This window comes from Chionomys nivalis, chromosome 6, assembly GCF_950005125.1.
Source record: "Chionomys nivalis chromosome 6, mChiNiv1.1, whole genome shotgun sequence".
Classification (NCBI taxonomy): Eukaryota; Metazoa; Chordata; class Mammalia; order Rodentia; family Cricetidae; genus Chionomys; species Chionomys nivalis.
In genome coordinates this window covers 66,130,817-66,152,833 of record NC_080091.1, presented here as the reverse complement: position 1 = coordinate 66,152,833, position 22,017 = coordinate 66,130,817, and the positions used below count along the sequence as shown (strand labels likewise).

At 44.6% G+C, this 22,017-nt stretch overlaps 1 protein-coding gene across 3 annotated transcripts in view; it reads right to left on the bottom strand.

The window, feature by feature from the left end:
- The window catches only part of Tbc1d1 (TBC1 domain family member 1), a 182,934-nt gene that overhangs the window by 150,630 nt on the left and 10,287 nt on the right, over positions 1–22,017 (bottom strand). For all 3 annotated transcript variants that reach the window (XM_057771450.1, XM_057771451.1, XM_057771452.1), the window contains exon 2: positions 19,065–19,572. In XM_057771450.1, coding sequence (XP_057627433.1) covers positions 19,065–19,481 — 417 coding nt within the window. In that variant the 5' untranslated portion in view covers positions 19,482–19,572. The remainder of the gene's footprint in view (positions 1–19,064; positions 19,573–22,017) is intronic.

Here is a 22,017-nt window from a genome sequence, read left to right as displayed (position 1 = left end):
GGCCCTCGTACTATTTTAATTTTTCCAGTATTGGGAATGAAGGGGGGGGCGCGCTGTGTACATTAGGCCAACACTGGGCCACTGAGCTATGTCCCCAGCCATGCTTTTCTCTTTATTTTAAACAAGAGTCTCACTGAGTTATCCAGGCGGCCTTTGAACTCTCTCTGTAGCCTAGGCTTGCCTTGAACTTTTCCTTCCGCCTACCTCAGTCTCCCAGAGCTAGGATAAGCAGGTCCACCATCAGTATTAGTGTAGAAATCCAATCTCAGAAGATCTCAGCCTGGGGAGTGTCGGTCTGGCATGTTCAAGGATCTAAGTTTGATTCCTAGCGTACTACTGACTGTGCACACACATGCACACATGTGCACACCCACACGCACAATAATGAAGGTGATGATATAATAACGCTTTTGGCATTTAAGGGAATGGAGATGTAACTGACTGATAGCGTGTATATTAACTATCAAGTGCTCGATTCCCAATCTGACACAAAATAGCCAAAAAACAAAAGTTCAATTTTTCTCACATCTTACTTAGTCCACCAGAATACTTGGCTTCTAGTACTTCCCTTTAGTTCAAGTTAGATAGAAGTCTAATACATGATCTTATTTAAATTTTCCCGAGGAACGGAGCTAAGCGCGTGGAATCAACACACAAGGCAGCAGAATCATTGGGCCAGATACAGATGTTCCTTGTCTTACAGTGGGGGCATGATCCTATAAACTCATCATCAATTGAAAACCTGTGAAATACCTTAATTGGAGATAGTGAGTAGCACTCTGCACAGCCCCATGATCCTATAGCCAGCTGAGCTGTGGCTTGGGGACAGTATCCTATCTCATGTCACTACCCCGATAAATATCAAACTTCAAAACCTGTACTCTGCCCAGATAGGCTCACTTTCACACCAACGCAGAATTGGGCACCCGCAGTTCTAACCATCTCAACCCCAAGTTGGGTCGTCACTATCCCCACTACATCATATGTAAATTTGCCTTCCAACTGCATTTAGTGGGTTTCTGAAATTTTAGTAGCTTGCCCTGAAGACTGCATACATCAAGTGAGCATCAGTCTTTTGTCTAACAAACAGCTGGGGATGAGAACTTAACCAAACACAAGCAACCGTTTCCAAACAGTGGGCATCCATTCATGAGAGAAAAACAGGAATGACGGACATAGGCAGACACAACACTCCTTTTCCTTCGTGCGTGTGTGAACTCTTTCCAGACCGTGAGTGAGTAACTAAATGGGCCAATTTCAAATTTCCTTAGTAAAAGGTTACGAAGGAGAAGGCATTTATGCCAACTGTAAAAGGTTCAATGAGAAAGAAAAAATACTGATCCTTTGACATGTAACAGGGTGCTGACTGGCCACGACCGTCTCAGGGTCATGATTACCCTTGCAGCGAAGGGCTGAGCTGACCTTGAGCGCTGACAATCATTTGGTTTCCTCGACAGTCCTCATCACCTCTAAACACTCTTTACATCCAAGTGTAGGGGCCGGGCGGTGGTGGCGCACGCCTTTAATCCCAGCACTCGGGAGGCAGAGGCAGGTGGATCTCTGTGAGTTCGAGACCAGCCTGGTCTACAAGAGCTAGTTCCAGGACAGGCTCCAAAACCACAGAGAAAAACCCTGTCTCGAAAAACCAAAAAAAAAAAATCCAAGTGTAGGCAAGCCTGTAGGGCATTTTCTTAATTAGTGACTGATGTGGGAGGACCCGGACCCAGCCCATTGTGGATGGTCCCATCCCTGGGCTGGCACTCCTGGGTCTTACATGAAAGCAAGCTGAGCAAGCCACATGAAGAGCAAGCCAGTAAGCAGCACTCCTCCATGGCTTCTGCCTCAGCTCCTGCCTCCAGGTTCCTACCCTGCTTGAGTTCCTGTCCTGACTTCCTTCAGTGATGAACAGTGATGTGGAAGTGTCAGCCAAAGAGACCCTTCCCTCCCTGTGGTGCTCCACCACAGCCACAGTAGCCATAACTAAGTCAAGGGGGGCAGAGTCCACAGTGGTGAATGAAAGAATGGGAGCAGGAGATGAAGCAGAGGGTTCACATCTTGAACCCCCCAAGTACCAAACAAAGAGCAAACTTGGAATAAATTACACATGTTTTGAAACATCAAAGCCATTTCCAGTGATACCCCTTCTCCGACAAGGCCGCACCTCCTAAACATCTCCAAACAGTGCCACCAAATGGAGACAAAGTGGATTCAAAGGCTGGAGATTGTGAGGAACTAGCCCGCTCAAATCACCAGACCTCCCTTTCCTGGGAAAGAAATGACTTCCTAAATAGCATGTTAGCTCTGCCTCTGCTCACTGGCGGGTCGCGGCTGTTTTTAGCCCACCCGGCTTGCTCTCATCAGCATTTTATTTTTCTGAAGTGTCCCAGGTTGCTGTTTAATTGTCGTTTGCTCATGGAAACTGGGGTTTGTGTCCTCTGTAGTTCACAAGTAGTCCACGCTACGGCTGATGGACACCGACGCTGTTCACAGCCTTTGTTATTTCAAACCGAGCTTTTTTTACATTCATGTCTTCTCACATTAGTCTGTATAAAACTCATAGTATGTATACTTAGGAATGGAAATCCTGGATCACAGGGTGTACCAGGCAACTTTCTGTGGCTGTAAAATACCGAAGACAAGCTTCTTTACATAGAGAAAGACGTTTATTTGGCTCACAGGGTCACCAGTGAGGGTACATGTGGCCCTCCTGGTTTGAGGCTGGGAGCCTCCTTTGGTAGCGCCCTTCCTCCCCTGCCAGGGAGTCAGGAAGAAGCTAACCCTTAGGACTAGAGGTTTCTACATGCTCACCTGCAACTTAAAACTGTGCAAACTTCCCTTGCCCCATCCCCCTCACACCAAACTGAATCCTCAGAACACTGTATTTTATGTATACTTACAAGTCACCTGGGACCACTTCTGCTCCCAAAGCTGAACTGGCACACAGATGAGAAATGTAAGAGCCCACACACAGGAAGGAAAAGCTGCTTTTTGTCATCTAGTGGCAGGTGCCAGTATAAAATTTAAAATAAAAATGGATTAGTGGCACTAACCAATATAAAATCCTCAGGGGCCGGGGATGGGCTCACTAGTAGAATGCTCATACCTAACAGGCTCGGGGCCCTGGGTTTGATTCCCCACATCGCAAAAATAAAACCATCAAAAAGTTTAAAGAGACACAAGACTGAATGCGGTTTTCCATTGAGCCTCCCGACAGTTTCATCAAGACTTGCTATGTGCCAATCAAGGGGACCACGGTGAGTTCAAGCTGTTTCCTAAGTCACATGTCTGAAGCTAAGTCTGGAGACCTTTCATATAGGACTAAACCACTTCAAAGAATTCCACCTGTGGTTTGTATTAGCCTGGATTTCAGGAAGTTGCCCAGGGGATGGAGAGATGACTCACTGATTAAGAACATTTGCTGCTCTGGCTTAGGACCCCAGTTTGGTTCCCAGCACCCACAAGGTGGCGTGCCATCAGTGACTCCAGTTCTAGAGGACTCTATACCCTCTTCAGGCTTCTGCAGGCACAGGTGAGCATGTGGCATACATACAGACTTGGAGGTTAGACACTCAAATACGTAAAAATAAATCATTAAAAAAACGAAAGAAAAAGAAGCAGCTTGTCTACAGGAATGACAGTACTGGAGGAAGTGATGTGAGGGCAGTGGCCACCGCCAAACTCAAAACAGCACCTGTTTCTACAACAGGAAACACTGGGGTCCCCCACAGTTGGACTGCCTATATTTTGGTGGCGTTTTGGCTTCTGACTGAGAAGCACACAGTATCCCCAACTAGAGCAGTCAGGCATCAATTCCTGTCGCAGAGGAGCCCTGAAGAACACTGGCACAAATTTTCATGATCCAAACTTTCAGAAGTATACAGACTTCGAGGGCTGGCAGTCTCGCTGCAGAGAGCAAGACAAAGTGAGATCCAGACAGGCTACGCGAGATTCCAAAGCCAGGGCCTTGCCACAGGGACTGGGAAACCAGCAGGAAAAGACTCAGCAGTCACACGGGAAAGGAAAACAGTTCATTCTGCTCACTGCATGGACTTTGACTCTAATAGCAAACCTAGTCAGGCCAACAGGCAAAGCAGCTAGGGTAACCATTATCAAAAGCTTACAAAACAAAATGTTAGTTTCAATCACTGTTGAATGTCATCACAATTGCCTTGTTGAAAACAATTTTTAAAAAAGATATAGTAAGAGTTGGCAAGGCACCAGGCATGGTGGCGCACACCTTTAATCTCAGCACTGGGAAGGCAGAAGCAGGTGGATGCTTGGGTTCAAATCCAGCCCAGTCTACAGAGTAAGTTCAGGACAGCCAGGGCTCCACAGAGATACCCTGTCTCAAAAAACCAAAACCAACCAACCAAACAAAAAGGACTTGAGCGTGGTGATGCACACTTATAATCTCACCTTTAAGGAACCGAGGCAGGGGATTGCAGGTTTCAGGCCAGTCTGATACACAAAGCAAAACAGGGAGCTGGGGAGGTGGTGTAGTGGTAAGAACACTTGCTCTGCAAGCATCAGGGTCTGAGTCTGGATCCCCAGCACAGGCACAAAGGCAAACGTCTGTAACCCCAGAAATGGGGAGCAGAGACAGGAGGACCCCAAGAGCTGCCTAGGCAGTCAGCCTCTCTGAGCTCCTAGTGCAGTAAGCAAGAGACAAAGGGGAGAATGTGAATGATACCGGAATACGGAGAATGATACCGGAAGACAGAGAATGATATCAGAAGACACCTGTTATCTTGCTCTGATCTCTGTATGCACGTGCACAGGTGAACTGATCTGCACAATCACAAGCATGTACCCCGCCCCCCCCACACAAGCAAAGCAATATTACATCATAAAATGTGTAACCTGATTCTACTACGCTTCCAGAGATAATGGCTAAAATTCATGTCTTACTAACACAAGCCCAATTTAAGTACTATATACATACTAACTCACTAAGCTTTTTTTTGGCAACCAAACTGGCTATATTTCCATTCTATAATTGGGGAAACTGAGTCATAGATAGGCTAACATCTTCTCCCAGGTCCTTCAGCTAGTATGTGGCTGTGTGCATTGATAGCCACCACAATAAGAGGAAATGACGACCTGGATTTTAATCTAACAATATTGTGAAAGTACACCTGCCAGATGAAAGCGTAGAGATCTGTATTTAAGCAGGCAGCTCGGCTTCGCTCTGCACCACACACTTCTACGAAATTGTATTTAATTTGCATAATGGCATAATGATTTGTTTTTAACATGAAAAATTCATTTACTGTGTCTACAACAAAGGAACGGGCTATTTTTTGCTTTAACAAAAACATCACGGTTAAACAAAAGTCTGGGATGTGTCCTGCAGGAACTGGGGATCTAGGCTCCGAAGAAAGCCGGCACTGAAAAGCAATGGACAAGGCTGGGGATGTGGCTTAACTGGTAGAGTGCCTAAATAAACCGGAGCAGGTGGTACACGTCCTAATCCCAGCACTTGAGAGGTAGGCAAATCAGAAGTTCAAGGTCACCACGACTGCATATCAAATTCAGGGCCAGCTGGGATAGTAAGACTATCTTACAACACAAAAGCAATAGTTAGAAAAGACTTTAAAAACAGCTTAAAGGAGAGGGAAATACAGTCCTTATAAATTCAAGAACAAATACTAGGAGATTAGGAGATAGGTAGGTAGATACATAGATAGATACATAGATGGATACATAGATAGATACATGAATGACAGACTGACTAACTGGTAGGTTTTGGCTATTGGTAAAAAAGAAAGTTTCACCTTCAAACAAAAAATAATAATAAAATCAAGACTCAAGATACCTTTAAATGGGCTTGCAGCTTTAAAAGAAGTAGCTTAGCTGATTTTTTTTCTTGTCCTTATTAACATCTTATATTAATTTAAACAGCTGCTAACAGTATTATCAAATATATCAAATAGTTGTATGCAGAAAGCTACTTGCAATAGCTATTGCCGGGGATTAGAGGATTAAAGTTCTCATTTCTACTACAGAGTTGATGATGGTGTGTCAAGGGTGTTCCAAGGTAGCTTGCTGTAGGGACCATGTTTGGATGATAAGAACTCAGCAGATCTGTATTACACAAAGGTCCACATCACCAAGACTCAGAGAAAGAAATGTATCATCATATGTCTAGACTATCGATAGTGCCCACAAGCCCAACGGAGAGCAAACCTCAAGAAGAAATAGAGTATCGCGTGTTGTTCAATGAACAAAGGATACTAGACAAGGAAGCAATAGATAAAGGGATCCAGTTGCCAAGCTCCACCTAGAAGAAAGGGCCTGTCTCGTTCACACAAGGTTCTGAACACTTGTTGGGAGCAATGCTAATATGTCAAGGAAGAGTCACAGCAACCAGACCAGAGCAAACGAGAGCAGAGTACCCATGCAGGTATGAAGGGAGAGACTCTGGTCCTGTGGCTTGCCCAATGTCACTTGAGTCTCCTCTGCCTCCAGCGCTATCTATGCAATGTTTATGGTTGGTCCTCCCAGAGAAGTCTTCCTGCATGCCTCTTCACATGGTACCTTCCTTTCAAAGCACACACATTCCTTCTACATAGCTGCAGCTAATGCAGACAGATTATGGAGCATCTTCTCCCAGTGATGATGAATAAGCACGATCCCTGGGTACCATCTGGCTCCTTCTCCAGGAAGAACACCCTCCAGACAGAAAGATATAAACCAACAGTAACTGAACTGAATCATGTAAACATGTCGGAGGTGGGTGGGATCAATGTCCCTTTTGGGTGGGGTACTTTTAGGGTCAATGTTCCTTTTGGGTGGGGTACTTTTAAGGTCAATGTCCCTCTTTCATTTTATTGTTAAAGGTCATCAGTGACAACCACATCACTAAAGTTTGGTGACCTTTATGGTTATATCTCTCTATCTCTTCATCCCTCCCCTCCATTTCTCTTTACAGGGTCTTGCTATTTATTCCTGAACTCCTATTGCCTCAGTCCCAAGTACTGAGATTACGTGGTACACCATTACCCAAGGCATTTGTCAGCTGCTATCATTTTTGATATCTTAAAAATTATGATCTGCCAGGTGGTGGTGCACGCCTTTAATCCCAGAACTTGGGAGGCAGAGGCAGGTGGATCTCTGTGAGTTCCAGGCCAGCCTGGCCTACAGAGAGAGTTTCAGGACAGGCTTCAAAGCTACAGAGAAACCTTGTCTCAAAGGAAAAAGAAATCATTGTTACATTTATTTAGAGGGTGGAGAGCACACAGCACAGTGCATCGATAGAGTCAGAGGACAGCTTGAGGGAATCGTCTCTCCCCTTCTATCACGTGGCTCTCTGGGATCAAACTGGTTGTCAGACTTGGGGACAAGCACCTTACCTTTGCATCCATCTGGCTGGCTCATCATTTCTGTTCTTAACACTTTTCCCCATTCTTAAAACCCCTGCTGTGTCCTTCTGCCTTGATGCTCTGTTTTGGACTCCCCTTTCCCTCTCTAACTCCGACAAATGTTATCGAACGATCCTTGGCAATTTACATTGAATTATGCTAACATTTTATAAATGTCTAATATGCGAGAAACACTGTGTAAATTCAAAAATAGTATACGTTGTCTATAACAAGGAAAACAGCATCCTTGATGACTGATAGATGAAGCGTACATTTGTTTATACATTCAGTTTGGAGACTGATCAAACATGGTGAGGTGAGCCTTGGGAAGCAAATGCCAAAACCACACCATGATGATATTGGTTTCTTCACTACTTACAACCTAAAAGCCAAAGAAAAGTCTGAAATCTTATCTGACCTAATTTTATCTTCTTTATAAAACGCAAATGCTAGCTGCAGCCTTTTGACATAAAACAATGCTTTTTCTTTCCTTTATTGTAAAAGCCAGTGACTGCTGCCCCATTCACCATGGATGGACTGAGGCGATCCACAGCTTGGAAGGAGAAAGGCAAGAACAGATTTTAGAAATCCAAATGGTATAAATGGTGCTTGTGGAACGAAAGTCACTTGGATGTGACAATTATTCTCTTGCATGTACAATTTGTCTCCAGTTGTTGTTTCTTCTAAAGTTCTGAATCCTAATAAGGCATGCCACCCAAATTAAAATGTAATCTCTACTTTGAAAGTTAACATCAGGGAGGTGGCATAGAGCAGCGTGGCGCTGAGCCATGTGGCTGTTAAGGCTTGCTTGCTTTCAAGGGAGAGGGGCATGTTTCTATGAGTCTGTATTAGTTTGCTACATCTGCTTGGAGCCAGCTGTAAAGCAGATGCAAAGGAAACTATCACGAGATGGAGAAATGGGAAAAGCATAGATCAACTGTTAGTGAGGGCTGGTTAAATCATCATGAAGTCCCGACTGCAGCAGAAGTTATTTTCTCACTGGAGGTTTTAAGCGTTGGGTCAAATCTTTGTTCTTAAGGAGAGAGAGGTCCAGCAGCCATAAAATCTCTCCAGGGCTTTCTGGAAGCTCAGTCCCCTGCCCAAGCCCAGGCTGCCTCTCCCTGTTTCTTCTCTGGGGCCTCTTCATTCTCTGTTCTTCCACAAACAGTACTCAGACAACTTCTTCCTGTAGCCAACTGCAGAAAATGTTTGGGGATATCCGTAGGGGAAGTCACTGGGAGAAACTAGAGAGTCCACTGGACATACACATCAGGGTAGCAACTAATGTCCAGACAGCAAAATCTCTAGTCAGAAGGCCCAAGTTATTTCTACTACATGGCCAGCAAAGACGGGCTTCACTCCTGCCTCGGCTCTCCCACTGACAAAGCCTGGCTTTCTTTAAAATTGTGTTCCTTTCTTTGGCTAAGAAATTTAAAAGTTGGGGCTGAAGAAAATGGCTCAACAGTTAAGAGCACTGGCTACTCTTCCAAAGAACCAGGATTCAATTCCCAGCACCCACATACCAGCTCATAACTATCTGTAACTCCAAGATCTGACACCCTCACACAGACATACATGCAGGCGAAACACTAATGCACATAAAATAAAAATACATATATTTTTAAAAAAAAAAGAAAGAAAATTAAGAGTCATCTTCAGTTCATGCTGGTCACCCCCCTACCTTCCACCATTTAAGTTGGCATTCTGCTGCAGACTCTTCTTCTATTGCAGACAAGGGGCTATTGTACAATTGTGATGGGGGCAATGAGAAAAAAATAAAAAGATGGGGAGGCTAGAGAGTTGGCTTAGTGGTTAAGAGCACTAGCTGCTCTTCCAGAGGACCCAGGTTCAATTCCCACTGTCTACATGGCTGTTCGCAACCATCTGTAACTCCAGTTCCAGGGATCTAATTCTCTCTTCTGGCCTCCTTTGCCATCAGGCACCCAAGTGGTACACAGATATACATATAGGCAAATATCCATACACATAAAATAAAAATTTTAAATTAAAAAGTTTAAACGCACCATAAAGAGATGTATGCATGTGTATGTTTACAAGTACACATATAAGGAAGAGAGTGAATGAAATAAATAAAATTATTTCCTATAGAGAGATCTGATTTTATAAGTAAGAGCATACACCTATAACAATATACACTAATGTTTTAATGTTGGTTTCTGTGGGAGATGAGAATAAGGGGAAACTTTTTTTTGATTGATTCTTTGTTTGTTTTGTTTTTAGCCCTGGCAAACTTGGAATATATTATGTAGATAAGACTGGCCTCATGTTGAAAAGATTTGCCTGCCTCTGCCTCCCCAGTACTGAAACTGTAGGCTGTGTGCCACCATATCTGGCTTACAGATAAACTTTTAACTCATTTTTAATTTTTAAAAAGAAAAGTTTGTGCATATTAGTGTTTTGCCTAATGAACTGCACCATGTGCATGCCTGGTATCCAATGAGGCCAGAAAAGGTTAGATCCCCTAAAACCAGAGTTACAGGTGCTCATGAGCTGCTGTGTGGGTGCTGGACATCAAACTCAGATCCTCTGCAAACCAGCAAGTGCTTCTAACCTCTGAGCCTTTTCTGCCGCCCCCACGTCTAGCTGGGTTGTGCTGGGATTTTGACGCTGAAGAAAAATACTTTTATAATCACACACACACACACACACACACACACATCTTTTGTCTTCTGTAACAGAACAAGCAAGGAACCGGGCCTATGTCGCATCTGAAAAGACTTAGCTGTCAAGATCCTTGTCAGAGACTGATCTACATCCATGAGCCCCTTCTCGACCATCACCAAGAAGACCAAGATGATGCCGTAGATACTGAAAACTGAAGAGAGCTCGCGCAGATGCCAGGGGACTAAGACAGTGAGTACTACTCCAAGAAGACTCTAAGGCGCTGTTTTCCACCTTCCTACTGCTGCGACCCTTTAATACAGCTCCTCATGCTTGGGGTGAACTCCCCCCTACACCAGAAATTAACTTTTGTTGCTACTTTATAAATAATTTTGTTACTGTTATGAACTGTAACATAAATATCTCTGTTTTCTGATGGTCTTTTGGGGGGTCACAACCCACAGGTTGAGAACCACTGCTCTAAGGGTAAAGAAGCTCAGTCATGATGGCCAGAAAAGGGGCCACCTCAGAACACAATTCTAGTCATAGAATCTGTGTAATGACAGAGGCAGGGAACTTGTTTGATTGCTCAGGGGGTGTGTCAGCTTATGTTCTGTTTATGTTCTGTGCAAGTGTCACTGAGCCATGGGTACTCAAAACACTGACTCTGGGTAGGTCTGCAACAGTAACACTTGAATGGATGGACTCACTTCAACAGATACTCACTCACATACGCACACAAGAGAAAGAGAGAGGGAGAGAGAGAGAGGGAGAGAGAGAGAGAGGGAGAAAGAGAGAGAGAAACGGGGGGGGGGGGCTGAAAGGAGCCACGGCAGCAGCTACCTCTTTGAGAGAGAGAAAGAAAAAGAAAGAGACTCAGGGTGGAAGCAGAAGGAAGATCCGCTTGCCTCAGTAGTCCAGCACACTTCTGGATTTAAGACCTGGTCGTAGCTTTGAGATGTGACCTTTACAGAGGTCACTGAGCACCCTACCCTGTCATTAGCAAATCAAAGCAGCAAAGAAGGGAACTTGTGGTCTCCTGTGAAGAATAAAGAGCTATTTCCAGAAACACTTGTCAGGTCACCAGACTATTCAACGCTAACCAATGGGAAGAGGATGTAAGCTATACCTGCGTTTTTAAGTTATCTGGTAAACAGATTTGAAAATGGTAAAACAAACTAATTTTTGGTCCACGTAATCTAACCCTGTATATGCAAAACATTTCCAGCACATAACCCACACAGAATCTTATCGAGATATCATCCATTCTGTTTCTCGAGCTGTGCCTTAGTATCCACTCTGCTCCCACTGACTGGCATCTCATTCCAGAAGAGTCACATGACTCGGTAGCCACATGGTTGCTGTACTGGAGAGGAATGATCGAAACCATAAATAAATCCCTTTACAACACAAGTTAACTTTAGGTTCGACATCCTTGTAAAATCTAATCTTAGGAATAGATTTATTTTCATAAACAATTATCAAACGCAAAGCCTTGGGCTAGAAACGTAAGGCAATATCAAGTGGTACATGCTGAAAAGAGTAAAAAGACGTTGAAAAAAATGTCCAAGCATGTCTCCTCCTAAAGCAACTGCTTCTGGAGCCCTCAGACTCATTTTTCAAAGTCAAAAATACATTATGTAATCAGTCCAGTGTCGTGAACAGAGACCTTCCAACAAATACTTCAGAGTTCATCAAGTCTGGGACATTCTTTTTATAGATGAGAAGAACCCTTGCCAGCCCTGCACCTGGCAGCCGACTGGTCTGGCTGACAGTCAGTCAACTAATTTTTAGCTGATGTGGACACTATGCTGTTCCCTGTGACTGCACAGTAAGACATAGCTGCCGAGCTACCCAAAAAAAAAAATTTCAGAGAATGCACTGGTGTGGATGGAGAAAAGTCTTCAGAGCACAGCTACCAAAACCTTCTCAGAACCCGATCCTGAAGAGCAAAAGCAGACAAAGAGATGAAATTCTGGCATAGTTGCAACTTTCCACTACAGTGGGAAGGAAAGCTAAGAATACCTGGAAGCCTGTATCGTGTTCTTCAAAGTCTCTGGACTACTTGGGGGCACAGTTCTCAGGGTATCCATCCCCTATCTTCACTCTGGCAAAGTCAGTAACGAGCTGGCTAACAGAACAGCCATGCCAGAGGCCCGCTGGTGGCCGGGCTCTATCGACGGTGGTCCTGAAAACCACGGTGTGGATAACAAATTGCTACATTAAAATTTCAAACAAACGGCAAATTTGATTGCTTGTTTTGAGACAGGGTCTCACTATGTATGCCCGACTGACCTGGAAGTTGCTATATAGGCGCAGCTGGCCTCAAACTCACAGAGAGCTGACAAAGGTGTGCATCACCACACCTGGCCCAGATGGTGAAATTGTAACCCAAGTTGATCCCTGATAAAACATAAATAAAGTTAACAGCAGAAGTAAACAACTTTAAATGTTTTTAAGGAAGAAATGGAGCAACCCTGGCTTTAATATGGGGGGGGGGGGGTGATGGTTAAGCTCTATTGTTCGTTTATCTGCATTTAGAATCTCCAAGGAAACATGTCCCCAGTTATTTATGAAAGCATCTGTGGAGTTTCCAGTTTAACTGAGGAAGAAAGCCCCTCCCTGATGGTTGGCAGTTCCAACCCATGGGCTAGGATCCTGGACTGAATATCAAGGAGAAACTGGACGGAAACACTAGCGTTCCTCTCTCTGTGCTCTCTGATGAGGACCCTATGGCACCGGTTGCCACACACTCCCATCACCGTGCCTTCCTTACCATGATGGACTCTACCTTTGCTTAATCCGTGCACCAAAGTAACAACACTGAGAAAAGTGATAACACAGGGAGATTGAAGTAACAGTCAGGTGAGTTGCCAAAACCACTGTCTGACTACCTTTTCTTTTAAAGCAAGGCAACCCAGTTGGGATGGGAAAGAGATGTTCTCAGTCCCATGGGACTCCTGAGAAAGATGAGGGGATTATAGAGTCTCAAGCAAGGATATGCTGTCTTTTGTTTTTTTGTTTATACTAGAAATTTCAAAAAGAAACATTTATTGCTTTTAAGTCTATGAACGATTATAGGAACTTAAAATTATTGTTAAGGGAGCCTGCACAATTTACTTTGAGATTTGTGTCACCTCCAAGCAGTGTGGTTTATGGTTTATGTAGTTTATGGCCTGCAAGACAGTTCAGTGGGTAAAGATGCTGGCAAAATAAGCCTGGAAACTTGAATTCGGCCCCTAGAACCCACATAAAGGTGGAGGGAACCAACCCCATAAGGTTGCCCTACCCATGTCTGTACACAGTGTATCATGTACACAGAAAGTAATACAATTGCAGTAATTACAACTGCAGAAAGTAATAAATCAGAAATTTTAATAGAACTAAAAAGGAAGACTTTTCCCCCCTCACAGGCTATAAGAAGTATACATCTTCTCCAGCACCATTTGATCCGCTTATCTTCTCCAAGCGCACTTCTGGTCACGCGTCTCCCCCACAGTTACTCCAGCGTCACCCTATTGGCCCTCTCCCTTCCCCAACCCTTGCTCCCCCTTTCTCACATCAGCCCCCCAAATTCAGCATCTCTTTGAGCAGCACAAAAGGAATACATACTCTTTGGGAAGAGGCATGAGGCTGCAATGGCAAGAGTTTCCTGGCAAGGATGGGACGGGGCAGCCTAGGAACAACCCCACAGCAGTGACACCTGTCTCATCGCAGTTATTAAACACTCATGCTGTGCACAGACTGGACAAAAAAAAAAACAGAAGACCAGAAAGAGGGCGAGAAATAGTATTTGAAGAACTGTGTTCTAATGCGGTAAAGAACAAGTTAAAAACATCTGGCACTTAGGAAAAAAACTACTCCCATTGTGGTGCTGGAGAGACCACTCAGTAGTGAAGAGCACTTGCTGCTCTTCCTGAGGGCCTGAGTTCAGTTCACCCATGAGAGGTGCCTCACAATCGCCTGTAATTGCAGCGGAGGGATCTGACGCCCTCTCTGGCTCCTGGGGCATCGGCATACATGTGACGTTCACTCATACAGACACACAGAAACTTATGAATAAAGATAAATATATCTAGAGGTTGCAGAGATGCTCAGAGGTGAAGACCACTTTCTGCTCTTCCAGAATTTGGTTTCCAACACCCACATCATCAGGTGGCTCACACCTGTCTGTCACTCCAGCTCCAGAAGATCCAGCACCTTCTTCTGCCCTCCCTGGACACCTGCACGCATGCGCACAGATTCACACGCAGACATACTTGTATACACTTTGTTACTCAGAGATAATAGTGTCTAAGTAATCAGTGCATGACGATGCAGAATCAAGCTTAAAATACTTAACTAAAGCACAGGTTAAAAAGAACTTAGTTTTAATAGAAAAATGTGTGTAGAGCCTTGTGTAGAAACGTGTGCAGAGTGGCTCAGATTTCTCGCGGCAGCCAAACCTTAAGAGGGCAGCATTTGCTGAGTTGTAGAAACATGAAAAAAAAGTCGCCCCAGTGTCTCTGTTTTTTACTGCCTATCTGTCTGAAGCTAGACTTTCTTCAGATGCTCAAGTAAAATGACACACCACAGAAGAATGAACAGAGAGGCAGCTATGAGGGACCTACCTCCTCCAGACATGACAGAGATATGAAAAAATAAAGCTAGGCAGCCATTCCCACTAAACACTTTTTGGAAAATATAGTTACAGTTCATGAGAACATCCCATATATTGATGTGTAAGGAGTTCACTGCTTTTATATATTTTTTAAAGATTTATTTATTTATTATGTATTCAGTATTCTGTCTACAGCTGCACGCCAGAAGGGAGCACCAGATCTCATTACATATGGTTGTGAGCCACCATGTGGTTGCTGGGAATTGAACTCAGGACCTTTGGAAGAGCAGGCAGTGCTCTTAACCACTGAGCCATCTCTCCAGCCCCTGATTTTATATTTGAATAAATTTAATAATCAGTATCTTTACAATATGTCCGTTTTAATTTCTAATAGAGTGAGTGTTGAGAGACACAAACCATATAAACTAATATTCTTTTTTTTTTTTGGTTTTTCGAGACAGGGTTTCTCTGTAGTTTTGGAGCCTGTCCTGGAACTAGCTCTTGTAGACCAGGCTGGTCTCGAACTCACAGAGATCCACCTGCCTCTACCTCCCGAGTGCTGGGATTAAAGGCGTGCGCCACCACCGCCCGGCAAAAATAATAAATAAATAAATAAATAAATAAATAAATAAATAAAATAAACTAATATTCTTTAGGATACTTGATAACTTTCATTTTGTTTTGTTGAGATAGGCTCTCCCTAGTTATCCCTGGCTGGCCAAGAGCTCACTTTGTAGACCAGGCTGGCCTCAAACTCACAGACATCCACCTGCCTCTGCCTTGGAAGTGCTGGATTAAAGTAGTGTGCCACCATACCTACAAGTTTGACAACTTTTTTAAAAAGAACACTGGCCCTCAGGCAAAAGCATTTCAGATGCTATCCTAATGCATATGGTTATGGAAACTTTTCTCTGTGAAGTGCACACCCAAGGGAAGGGCCATGTCACAGTGTACCTGTAAAATGACTCCTTTACCTGTCTAGTCTCCTTGGATATTCTGCAGCACATTAATTCAAAGGATTCCCTCCCAAGCAGCAGCCCTATGCCTATGCCCATGGCAGCGAAGGCATGTTTGCTTGGGCAAGCACAATCAGGGCTGACCTCATCTGCTTAGAAGAAGCTTTAATCTTGGAAATTCTTTCACTGAGCAAACGTTACAGACCAGTCGAGAGAGAAAAGTCAGTGCAGGTTTGCATACTCCTACAGCAGATAATCCTGTTAGGAGACATCTTGCCAAGGTGTCTCGAGAGCATAATAGATACGTCAGTTAAAATCGGGGCCACTGTCATTTCCTATTCTATTTCTGACAAGAACAAAATGCCTGACTTAAGTAGCTATGTTGCCAACAACCCTTTCAACTGAAATGAGCGGAATGGCAGCAATTTGGACTCTAATGACAAGTCATGTTGATAAAAACTGTGCGCAAGCCAAAAAGATCTTAAGAACTAATTTATATTTCAAGGATGGTTTTTTTAGAATATAAAGGGGCCTGAAGGGATGGCTCAGCCATTAAAGGCTAGGCTCACAACCAAAAATATAAAAATATAGAGTCAGACTAATTCTCTACTTGGAGCAAGACTGAAAGCCTTGGATACAGAATTTTGCTGTAAATCTCTCGCTTCTGTCAGATGTCAAATGACTGGCCAGAGCTTGTTCACAGACGGCTGAGGAAGACCCTGGGGAAAGAATCAAAACTGAGGTGTTGGACAACATTCTGGGCAAAACCCATCACCAAAGACAGCTGTTTAAACCTCTCCTCTTTATTCTGGGAGCTTCCCAAATAATAGGAATTCTTGGGTTTATTCATGGGGTTTATGGGAGGTGAGTTAATGTTGCCCAAGGATGACAAGAGCATCATCCGAGACCTGAGGACGCGCCTCTCCATACACCTACTCTCTCCACACCACATCTTTGGGACGATGTCACCACTCAATCTGCTTCCATAAACCCTTCTTGAGTACAGAGGCCAATGATACGATTCAGTAGGTGCTGAACAGCCTGCTGGGGTGCCTGCTGTCCACACCGATGGCCTGAGTTCCAGCCCCAGGACCACAAGGTAAAAAGAAAGGCAACAACTCAAAATCTTCCTCTGACCTCCACACACACCCCACAGCATGGACAGCTCCCCCATCAAATGCACACAAAATAAATAAGTAAAATACACTTTTAAAGCTCTCTTGAACACTTCCCATGGCCATAAGTGCTTATAGCTATGGGTGTTTTCCTTCTTTCCTTGGCAGTGCTAGAGATGGAAGTCAGTGATTTGTGCCTGCAAGGCAACTGCTTATAACCTCCAACCAGCATACTCGGTTTGGGATCCCATTCCATCTCACTTAAGCCTCCCAGCCACTGTATGAAAGAATTACCATAGTCATTCCCGTCTGACAGATGAGCAAGCACACTCAGCTGCCTGAGGTCACTAGTTTCTATGTCACAGAGACAGGATTTAAATCCAGATGTTACTATCGCTGGACTTTCAAGTGTGACTCTGTGGAGCATATATCTGAGACATAGGTGTGGTTAACACGAACATGATTCCTAGCTCTGAGGCAGTTGAGTAGGATGGCGGCTTTTAGCGCTACACATCAGCTTTACTAAAAAAAAAAATGCCCTCTTCCCTACACAGGCATGTGTGAGACTTCTTTCTGCCACGCTCTTGACATGCGCCACTGAACCTGATCCCTCCTGACACATCTACCTTCCTCTCTGCTTCTGCTAATGACCTCTGAGACACTGGCCGGAGTAGCTATCACTGAGCAAAACAAAAGTGGGTGTCCGCAAATCCACTGCGGTGTCTTTAGGAGAGTTGTCCCAGGATCCCACGGGCCCCAGAACCCCCAGATGCTCTAGTCTCCTGTACAAGAGGTCAGAGTTGGCAGGTAGCCCCCTCACCACCTCCTATATCCTTCAAACAACCTCTAGATTGCCCACAACGCCTGACATGACGTCAATGCTCTGAATTGTGTTTGTGTGTGTTCAGCATGAATTAGATGCGGGGGAGGGGGGGCTGGCAAACATTTTCTATCTGCTGTTAGCTGAATCTACTGGTATGGAAGCTGTGGCTATAGAGGGCCAGGTTATACTTGGCAACAAAAACATTAATTTCCAAATGATATTCTTACACCCTGGGGATTATGCAAAAGAACCCAGTAGGGAGCAGTGGAGAGTGCTGGCATTTCTATTCATGTTTTAAACTTGAAATTACGAACACATAGCTGGATGTGGGGGAGCACTCCTGCAACCTCAGCTCATGGGAGGAGGAAGCAGGAAGTCTAGCAGTTCAAGATCAACCTTTGCCACGAGAAAAAGAAAAGGAGCCAGGCAGTGGTGGCACATGCCTTTAATCCCAGCACTCAGGAGGCAGAGGTAGGCAGATCTCTGAGTTCAAGGTCAGTCTGGTCTATAGAATGAGTTTCAGGACAGCCAGGACTATACAGACAGACAAATCCCATCTTGAAATAGACCAGAAAAGAAAGGAGAGAAAGGAAAGCATGAGAGCCCTCACTGTCATTTCCCTGGGAACTTTGGCAGCTTCACCCAGTCAGCCTACAGCTCCAGGCACAGGGGATGCTCATGCCTAGCACCCGAGACTGCAGACCCTCAGATGGGGTTAGCTGCAGGGCCCATGACTGCTTCTTGTATACTGTACGAAGCTACATTTCCACCATAGGTCCAACTGAGAAAGTGGCTATATGGATTTTATTTTCGTTTTAAGTCACTGATGTTCATGAGATGGGCAAGCCCCGTGAAGAACTACAAAGAACGCTGGCAGCGATCAGGCAGAAATAGGCAGGGAAGTAGCCGAGTTTGGGCCACACCTCATACATTCCTCTCAGACACATCACAATACCAGGGTGATCAGATCTGACTAGACGCTGGCAAAAGGAAAAACACAAAAGAACACCGATAGAATCAAAACTTAGACTTGTAGCTCCTGTTCTTATCAACAATCTTTGTAAGAAAAAAAATGTTATCACTGCCTTGGGAAACTGGCTAAGAGTATTTCATATTTTTCTTAATGGGATTAAAGAACTTTGCTACTCAAAATGCAGTTTGCTATGAGCTAGCCGGGCTTTCACTGGTCACTTATGGGACACGCAGTCTTGGGGACCATCAAGCTTTGAGCCATGATTTCTACTTTAAGCCATCACCCCAAGGTTCAGGTGCACACTGGAACACGAGAGGCACCGGAGCTTTAAAAACAATGCCATAAACAACACGGGCCCCGACAATTCAGCTCTTGTTTATAATTCTAGGCAGGCTTTCTGTTGAATTTTTAAATCCTGAAGCTTATCATTTTAAATTTATATTATAAACATCCTTCAACAAACACTATAAGCTCCCCATAAATCCCAAATTTCTGTTACACTATGTGTAACAGCCGCATTTTTCTCATTACTCCCAGTATACTCAAAATAAGCATCCCGACCCCAGCACCATACAAACCCCGCGGCCTTATCTTTTGATCCCACCTCCACTTACTTTAGTTTGATCGTCTGCTTTAAACACATAGCAAAGGCTCTGACTGTTGGCAGCATCCTCCTTAATGAGACAAGCAAAGTAACTCGGGTCGTGACTGTTGTGAATCAGTTTGTGGACGTGCTGAGGCTTGCACTCAAAAATGCTGGAACAGATCAGCGGGTCCCATTGTTGACTTTTCCTCAAGTCAGGTTCACATCTCAGTCCAGAGGGCGAAACCCAGAGCCGGACTTGCTTGACTCCAGGCTCCTTCTTGGCGCCCTGGCCACTGAGTCGTCGTACCTCGGCTACCACCCATGGCAGCATGGGCATAGTGGTGAGCGAATGCACAGGTAAGGCGCCCACCAGCTGCAAGCCGAAGTCCACAGAGCTCTCATTAGGGAACGGATGCTTCCTCGCTGTGAACGTGATCGCGTCCATCCTGGGAAAGGGCTGGAGAGCCAGGAACTCGTGCTCCTGTTTTCCTAGTTAGATGGAATGATCTATTTCACATGCTTCCGAAGGCAGATTCCTGGGGGAGAAAAACAAAATTTAATCAAGTCACAGCAACAGCTGCTTGCAGAGTTATTATCCCAGAATTTAACAGTCTGATACTTAAATGTAAGAAGAAATGAATATTTGTTCAAATGAACTCTACCTAGAATGGGATTCTCTGTAATTGCTTTACGCATAAAACCTAGAAATGGTGTGACTGTCACATTCTCTGTGGGACACAAAGATCCTACTGGGAATTTGTTGGAGAGTACCAGCCTCACAGTGTCAGAAAGAAAAGCAGGGTGGGCGAGGGAGGGTTAGAGAGATGGCTCAGAGGTTAAGAGGACATGTTGCTCTTGCAGATGACCTGGGCTCAGTTCCCAGCATCCACATGGTGATTCACAACCATCTGTGACTCTAGTTCCAGGGGATATGACACCTTCTTCTGACCTTTGTGGGCACTAAGCACACACATGGTGCACAGACATACATGCAAGCAAAATACTCACACATAAAATCAAATGAATAAATCTAATCGAATCAAGTATATAATAATAAAATGTAATATAATACAATACGCGTGCACCCGCACATGAGCACAGGAGAAAGTGAGACAGTTGTGACAGTTCCACACTCTGTTAGAGCACTTACAACTTACTCACGGGGTTTCTCTAAGACAAAATTCAATAGCGGTCATTCCCTGCCCCCAAAAGAGAAATATTGTGAGGAAAAAATATCAGCCCATTCCTTTTCATAGTTTACTGAACCAGACCCATTTTATACAGCTGACCACCAAATTTACTTTTTAAAGAAAAACCCAGGAGCTCACTCATTCTAGGCTCCTGTTCTACCACTAAGCTCTAGCCCCAGGTCATAGTCAAATCTTACTTTACTTTATTTTTTGAAGAACAGCTAGAGGTTTTTGTTTTGTGTTTCTTTGTTTGTTTGGGGTAAGAATGTTTTGCCTGCATGTATGTATGTATACCATGTTGAATGCCTGGTGCCTAAGGAAGCCAGAAGACGGCACTGGATCCCCTGAAACTGGAGTTACAGATGGTTGTAAGCCACTATATGGGTGCATGGAACCAGCCCAGGTCCTCTGTAAGGTAGTCAGTGCTATTAACCGCTGAGCCATCTCTCCAGTCCCAAGAGTTGGAGTTGGTTAAGATAATTTCATATAAATTTAAGCTCTAGCATTGGGAGAATGAAAGGAGGTGGGAAAAAAAACAAGACATTCTTGAGGATATAGGCTGGGCTCTGCAAAGCAGTGTCCCCTACTCAAAGTTTAAAGGGCCCTCCCTGAGCCTGTCCAGAGGTTCAGACTCACAAATTCATACTCTTTTAACACACGCTTGGCCTTATCATGGTCAAAGCATATCGTAAAGATTAGCTTAATTCATTCACTGTAAGCCCGCATTTCAATCTTGTGCCATTCATCAACAGACGCCAGTCATCTTTTCCGAACCCAAATTCTCTTGACTAAATTCCTTATCCTCAGCAAGTGCCTTTAATGCACTTTTATTAATTGATTGGTTGACCTTTTTTTAAGATAGAGTTTCTTTGTGTAGTCTTCCCTGTATCCCAGAACTTGCTTTGTGACCAGGCTGGCCTTGAACTCACAGAGATAGATCTACATGCCTCTGCCTCCCAAGTGCTGGTATTAAAGGTGTGTGCCACCATCACCTGACTCCTGTGATGTATCTTGAAACTCAGCCCGGAAGATGGCAGAAGGCTGTTGTGCGAAGCTCAGTTGCCAATAGTGCCTCACGCATCCCCACCCATCCCCGCTCACCCCAGCTATGTCCATCCCCGCTCACCCCAGCCCCGTCCACCCCCGCTCATCCCAGCCCCACCCATCCCCGCTCACCCCAGCCCCATCCACCCCCACTCACCCCAGCTCTGTCCATCTGCTCTCACCAGCCCTGTCCAGCCTTCAGTACTCATACCTCCCTCTAGAGTACTGACACCAAGAGAAACCCCATGAAGGGCGGGACTGTACCTGTCTTCTTCGTTCTGACACTGGATCTGACACAGAGTAGGGCCTCAAGGGTATCTTAGAGAATGAGAGAATCATCTCCCAGCCTAAGAAGGAGACTGATGACAAAGAAGGAAGAGAAGAAGGCTATCTTTGAAACTCCCTAGCCCTCAAGTCTTCCTTTCCATTCTTCTCGCACAAATTTCTTCCATGTATCTTCCTCTCGATGTCCTCTCTCCCTGTTGCTCATCTATGATATGCTTGGGAGCCCTCAGCTACACTGCAGAGCCACTGAGACCGCGTGCATTAAAGCCACCTGGGTCTTCCGGGTTGTGAAATCCAAAGACAGCAAAGTGGCCCTACCCTGCCTCGCTCCCTCTTGATGGATTTTTCAGGCAAGCCACACTCCCTTCTTCCTTTCTTTTTGCATTATCACGCATGTTGTCATGTGTGGACACAGGTGGGTGGCAGTGTACAAGGAGGGCAGAGGTTGAGGTTGGGAGTCAT